We start from the raw sequence: 7,575 nt of genomic DNA, 5'->3' as shown, positions 1-7,575 counted from the left end.
ATATACATATAAACTGGAAAAAAACTTTACAATATTAAAAATGTATAATATAAACCCATTTTAAACACATCACAGTTTGAGATATACATATAAACTGGAAAAAAACTTTACAATATTAAAAATGTATAATATAAACCCATTTTAAACACATCACAGTTTGAGATATACATATAAACTGGAAAAAAACTTTACAATATTAAAAATGTATAATATAAACCCATTTTAAACACATCACAGTTTGAGATATACATATAAACTGGAAAAAACTTTATAATATTAAAAATGTAAAATATAAACCCATTTTAAGCATATCACAGTTTGAGATATACATATAAACTGGAAAAAAACTTTACAATATTAAAAATGTAAAATATAAACCTATCTTAAACACATCACAGTTTGAGGTATAACTATGAGCAATAAGTGATAAAATAGTAGAAATCTATATGTCACTAATGAAAATCATTATGCCTATGTTCCTATTGATACGTGTATATCATGTAATTTCTGGCTATCTAAGGTGCAACCCTAAGGTTGTCAACTAGCACTGAACTCAATTTTGAAACATAACGCCCACTCCACAAAAAATAGTAATATTAACATTTATTGAAACTTCAAAACTGTTTGTTTTGTTTGCTGTTCCTTGAATTTCGTGCAAAGCTACTCGAGGAGGGCTATTTGTGCTAGCCATCCCTAATTTAGGTAGTAAACAGCACCCATCGTCAACTCTTGGGCTACTATAATTGAATAGTGGGATTGAACGTCACATTATAACGCCCCCAATGACTGAAAGGGCGAGCATGTTCGGTGATAGGACTCAAACCTGCAACCCGCTTATTGCCAACTGAGTGCCCTAACCACCACACCATTACCAAGCCAAGTCGATTTGTAGAACAAACTTATAAAATTATACGTTTTTATATTACAATAGAATAACAAAAAGGAAACGTTTAAAATAATAAAAATGTTCGCATCATAAGTTAAGTGTGTTATACGAAACTAAACCTTCTTATTGTAAGGCCTTAGGTCCATCTTACAGACATGGCGTCATAAATCGGTACTCAGAAGGTATAAACTTCGGAAGTTTAGGCAAGAATTTATGGAAATACTCTTTATACTACACAAATATAATGCTAATATATCAAATAATACATCAACTATGGTTGAGAAAATAAATTAATTACAATATAGTGAACAATATATGTGTAATAAACTGGTGTCTTAAATGGAACACGATTTTGTGAATTATATCTTTGAGGCTGTCGTTCTTAAACTAAAAGTGTATGCTAATAGATACAAGCTTTTGGTGAAAGTCACATTAGCGTTCAAGTTCATGATCGTAACAACAATAAAAAAAACTTTATAAGTTTTCTGTCGCCCTATGTCCATATTGTTGATATAGGTATCGCCCCATGTTCATATTGTTGATACAGTTAAATTGGAAATGAGAATTAAATTATACGACTGTAAATGTAAGCCCCGTATCGGAAAGGTTGCTTTTTTGTTTGCTTGTTCTGAGATTAAACGTTATTGTGGGTTTCAATGTGCTCTGATGATGTTTATATAGATTGCGGTATGAGATAGACAAGATTGAATACTGTAAATTGAATCTATGAATCATTGTAAGATAAGAGCAGTCATTCTTGAAAGAACCACATATCTTAAAAAAGTGGGTGTGTAACCAATAGCGTTAAACACTAACTTATATGATAGGAAGAACGGACGGACGGACAAAAGTTTGTGATTAATGACTGAAGACAACAAAGATGTGTGCCTATCACAGGAACTATATGCGTATAACATCTTAAACAAATATTAGCACATTTTGTTGTACTATGCAGTAGTTGAACAGACTTATAGGGTGTTTTATTACTTACCTGTACAATTAGATGCAGGAGTTGTTCTAAAGTTACTTTCTATTTAGGAAATACAAGAATATGCAGGAAATTATCCAGGTTGTTTGATATATTTTGTTAAACTTAATCCAGTGAAGCTTTAGAGGTTCTGTTTCTCCATTGATCAGAACCACTATTTAGTCATCACTCGTTATACAAGTATAGTGTTCCAAAAGTTCAAAGTATATGTACCTTATAGAGAGTTCTGTCACAGAGAGAGACTACAATGTAAGGCCGAAAGGCAGAAAAGATTGAACTGGGAAAAGAAGAATACAACAAAGCCAGTGAATGGATCCACGGAAAAATACTATAGTTAAGTTAAGAAAAAGGTAGATGAAGATGGAATATTAGGACAAAATCATCATGTTAATGGGGTTATCTCATTAGCAACCATAGTTATGTGCTTAGACTTTTATCATTGCATCGTACAACAACTCTGTAATTATGACAGTAAGTTAAAAACTGTGTTCTCTAGTATGCTTATTAATTGTGCTTTAAACTAAACTGAATATTAGCTAATTTATTCCAACGTTACTTAACATGAGTCACTTTGTTAAAAAAAAGGTAAACATACATTATATTCATCATTTTAGAAGTTCATATTGTTTAATAGTTCAATGTTTAATACACATTTTCTTACATTTACACTTACGGTAGATATTGTTGTACTGCTTTGTCATTTGATTTCAGCTATCAGACCCACTATTTAGTTCATATTGTTATTTACATTTACAAAAGATAGTCAGGTTAAGTGTTGGTATACTTATTGAGACAACCATGGTTAGTTATTTTGTTTAAAATAAGGGAAAGATATGAAAATGATAACCTTAACCACTGGTCGTATATTATACGGCTTAAGAATAATAGATTTAGCAAAATATAGCAGCAAATATGAACCAAATAAACAAGCAATTAGACAATATAATTATAACCTTAACCACTGGTCGTATATTATACGGCTTAAGAATAATAGATTTAGCAAAATATAGCAGCAAATATGAACGAAATAAACAAACAATTAGACAATATAATTATAACCTTAACCACTGGTCGTATATTATACGGCTTAAGAATAATAGATTTAGCAAAATATAGCAGCAAATATGAACCAAATAAACAAACAATTAGACGATATAATTATCTAAAACTATTGGGAATTCATTTTAAAAATTACAAGTTAATGTATCACGTAGTTTAGAATTATGCTGCTGTCAAAACCTTTAACGTAAACTGAATATTTGTCTTGCACGTATAACTGTGGTGTACTACAGAAAAGATGCAATACAATCTGTCCTTTGCTTCATTTACAACATTGTTCGTCTGACATATGAACGAACAAGACAACGTTTTAATGTAAAAGTCAAAGCTTTAGAAACCCTTTTTTTAAATTATTTTTATGTACATTGTATATTTACATAAGAGAAATAAAACAGTAGTTGTTTAAGATAAACCTCGCGTAGCTACTTTTTTAACACTAACAACTTTAAAACTATCACGAAACATGCCCATGATAAGCCAGTACGCACGTATTCAAAGGAAATAAAAATGCTTTTCGTTTTTAGTGATGAATGCATAATACAAACTATGTTGATAATCGTGCAATGAAATAATAGATTAAAGGAAATCAGACGTTTCAAATAAGGTTTATTGCAGCTTAAGTCCTTGCTATGTATTTCTTTCTTACTTGCCTCGTAAATGATTTTATATTTCATTCTTTATTGTTACATCAAACAATAAAATATGTTGTTTTTTATTCCGCAACGTAACAAAGTTATGTACTTCAAAGAATAATTGTACGGTAGCTCAATTAACTTTCAGGTTGAACGAAATTTTTAAAACATTTTATTAAATCTAATTTCATTTATAAACAAACATTGTTAGTTTTCTAGAACACGATGATGGCATTGTTATCTAATTATACCGGGATGAAGCTTTCATTAGACCGAATGTAAATGGATACAACAACAGAATGTAACTTCTTATGGCTACCCACGATATAATTGGTGACATAGCATAGTGTCAAGCCTTTTCTTATCAAGACACTAACAGACAAAGAAGTGAATCGTTCATTGAGCGCTAGAACCCCCTAGAGAAACTTAAGCTTTCAGATGGAATACTCCATTGGATAAAGTGATGACTACAACAAGGGATCTATCTTCTTTTCTGTTGGTATTCGATTGTGACTTATTGTGTATCCGGAGCGTGAAGAAGACATTCACGTATACCACTAGGGGCCACATACAACTAGAACGCAGCAGAGTTCACGTGCTCATAGTGCTCGCGTGGATAGGAGAATGTGATACATGCGCGACTCCAGTGGTCGTTCAAGTTGACTTGCGTGGCAATGAAGAAAATATACATTTTGCAATTGCTTTACGTGCCAGAGATTCTGCGACTCAGTAGTTAGTCTCATCAGCCACTATCACAGACTCCCTCACTATGAAATATTATTAGTGCAATGAGAAATTGAAACAGTCCATCTTAAAAACTTAAATCTGAAGGTTCTTGAATGTGAGCTGTACAGTCTGGTAGTAACCTGTTTGCTTTCTCCAAGATGACTATTCAAGTGGACAATGTCCAGTAATCGAACTGTGATACATATTTGCAGTCTCCTGTCCAAATGACCAGTAACAGTGGCCTGAGTTATTCGGTAGGAAAACATTTCTACATGCTTAGCCTTTATGAAAATGTAAATAACAGCTTTTATTCTGCTTTGCTGTGAGCTAAGCCAGCGTATTATCCAAAAATAATTAGTATTTGTGTGTGACACAGAAAACTTTTCTTTACTGACCAAAAGTTTAGACGATAATACATAACAATCACAGAGCGGTTAATGAAATGAAACTAGCGAATCACCATAGAAACTTATTACGTCTATATCAACATTTTCTTCGCACCATAACATCATATCATTGTGTGTATTACATGATGCAAATATCACTAAAAAAGATATTTTTTTCTATTGTAAAACTGGAACTTACTTGAATGGCATATATTATATTTGGAAACTTTAAAATAAATGTGATGCTACTTATAATGTGAGGACCAGTTTCTACTTTGAGATGTAATTAAATTATTTATGTATGTATTATATGTATTATACTTATTAATTTATTCATATGCATAATCCACATATTTTTAGTCATATTGTTCTAATTAATGTTTACATGAGATGAAGGCTAACTGTGTATAATGTTAAACGATATAAATCCTTCCTTTTTTTTTTTGACTGGTCAAAAATTTAGCTTTATCCAACCATAACGAATGACTTTACACAAAGTCAAATGACAGAACTGAACAATGGCTGATAGTTTATACCACAGTTAGCCATACTGTGTGAACTAATGCTTTAATAACAAGTTTGTTCTACGTGTAACTATACAGTTGTCAAAATGTGCTGAGTGAAAAACAGTCTTTTCCATTTTTGCAGGTGAGGCGATACCGCTGGTCATGCTTATCTGGACCAAGCCTTCAGCGATCACTGAAAACGGTTTGAAGCTAACTTTGCATCATTTATGCCAGTATTTGTATGTATATAAAACTGACCAAGGACGTAGTCGAGTGTTGGTGAGTTCAGATGCCAGAGTGGACCATCTTTGGTCAGCTAGAGAGTCAAAAAGTGAATCAACTCGAATTTTGTTTTTCTCAGGCTATCTGGACTTTATATTAAACTTTCATCGTGCTCACGACGACCAATTCACCCGCCACCCTGACACACCTACCGCACCGCCCCCGACAGGCTCAGGGCGAGATGTCTTACTTCTTCCGCTTACACGACCTGATCGGGGGCCTCCATGTGCCTATCGACGATGGAGTAGACAAGCTAAACCGGAAGTACACGTTACTTGTCTTCCTGTTCCTCGCACTTCCCATTTTCACCAAGCAGTATATTGGCGATCCCATCCAGTGTTTCACTCCGACCTACTTTACAGACGCACAAGCTCGATACGTCAACAGCTACTGCTGGACAGCGTCCACCTACTACCTAGTGACAACAGATAACGTCGACGACACCACTGACCCGCCACAGCATCCCCCTGATATCCGATTCACCCCTGAAGAAATAGACTACAACGGATTAGACGTCTACACTGTACAGAGAAACAAGTTGCGTCGAATTAATGTAAGTTACTATCAGTGGTCCTCTGTAATTCTAATGGTACAAGGTGTTTGTTTTCATTTGCCTTTTATTATGTGGAGTGCTTGTGCACATAACGCAGGCATCAAACTCCGGCGATTGCTGAAACGGGCCTCTGATATTGCAGCACTGCCACCAGGATGTCAGCAGCGGGAATCTTTGTTAACCGAATTTGTCGACCAGTTCCATACTATTATAACCGGAAACGTTGGATGGTGTACTGACCCTTCCTGTCGTCTTCCCCTAATAGGTTGTCGTTGTGTTGCGGGACCGAGTCGCTATCTGGCTTTGTTATATATTTTAGTGAAGTTATTTTACTTAATCAACGTAGGTGTTCAGTTCATGCTCCTTAGCGCCTTTCTGGGTAAGGGGTATATCCGACATGGAATTGAAATATTGCGTCGCTTGGCGGCCAGCGGGGATTGGTGGAATTCCCCTCGGTTCCCTCTGCAGACTTTGTGTCAAGTTCGTGCCGCCATGCAAGGTGCCCTCCAAACCTACGTGTGTAGGTGTGTTCTACCCATCAACGTTTTTAACGAAAAAATTTATTCTGTAATTTGGTTTTACCTAGCCATTCTTTTTCCACTAAATGCAGTTAGTCTATTATTGTGGATCTGGCGAACCTTCCCTTGTAACCGACTTGCCTTTATCAGACTTTGCTTGTGGAGAACAAGACTGGTCAACATGAGTGAAGTATCTAGATCAGCTCGAAAAATCTCATCCAATTATCTCGGCTGGGACGGGGTCTTCCTACTCCGACTGATTGAACATAATCATGGTAGCACCTTGGTTACAGCTATCGTCAGTAAGCTCTGGGAGTTCTACTCGACTCAACTGAAGGCACAGGAGGAGGGTAATAGCGACGTAGAAATGGCACCGATGCCTACAAGTTTGCCTTCTGTGGCACCATCTACTTCCTGGCATTCATGTCACGCCGGAGCTTGCCATCTTAGTCATTTCGGACGTCAGACTCTGCCATCTACAAAACGAAAACCTCCAAATAGTTACTGGGGGAAATGTTCTTAACAGAACCATTTATATTAGATATTTTCGTCTTTAAGTTTAAAGTTTTAAATTAGATAGTTTTAGAAGGCGCCTAGAGTGAAATAACGTTAGAAAACAACACTAATCCTTCAAGTGATGGAAACATCTGTATAGTTATTCTGATCCAGAGCCTATGTTAGATACCAGTCATCTGATCATGTTTGTGCAAGGTCGAAATCATCAAATATACGGAAATGTTTAAATTTAGGATTATATGTTAAATAAATGTTTGAAATGCAATGATATTTTCCTTAATCGATCTTAGATTTTTTAAGATGTTAAAGCTTTGAGTATTCGTAAATCAACTCTTCAAACACATTATCAACATTTTTTTTCAGCATCAATTCGAACAACTTACAAGTCACTCAAAACCAAATATAAGAATAGTATCAATAAGTCAGTGTTACATAATGGTCAATAAAGCTACTATGTTTCAGTTACCCTAACATTTAACATTAGCATGCGAATCAATAGCTGAGGAATTAGTTAACTTGTCCA

The 7,575-nt window shown here is 34.8% G+C and overlaps 1 protein-coding gene across 3 annotated transcripts in view; it reads left to right on the top strand.

Moving 5' to 3' along the window:
- Positions 1–7,317, top strand: part of LOC106457794 (innexin unc-9-like) — an 89,841-nt gene extending 82,524 nt beyond the window's left edge. The window contains exons 1-2 of one of the 3 annotated variants that reach the window (XM_022383833.1): positions 4,135–4,545; positions 5,326–7,317. In XM_022383833.1, coding sequence (XP_022239541.1) covers positions 5,647–7,059 — 1,413 coding nt within the window. In that variant the 5' untranslated portion in view covers positions 4,135–4,545; positions 5,326–5,646 and the 3' untranslated portion in view covers positions 7,060–7,317. Of the gene's footprint in view, positions 1–4,134; positions 4,585–5,325 lie in introns of those variants that run through there. The other 2 variants (XM_022383835.1, XM_022383834.1) reach the window with 2 other exon arrangements.
- Positions 7,318–7,575: the final 258 nt, after the last annotated feature.

Source organism: Limulus polyphemus, unplaced genomic scaffold, assembly GCF_000517525.1.
Source record: "Limulus polyphemus unplaced genomic scaffold, Limulus_polyphemus-2.1.2 Scaffold374, whole genome shotgun sequence".
Lineage (NCBI taxonomy): Eukaryota > Metazoa > Arthropoda > Merostomata > Xiphosura > Limulidae > Limulus > Limulus polyphemus.
The sequence above is the reverse complement of the archived record's forward strand: the minus strand, read 5'-3'. Positions and strand labels throughout refer to the sequence as shown.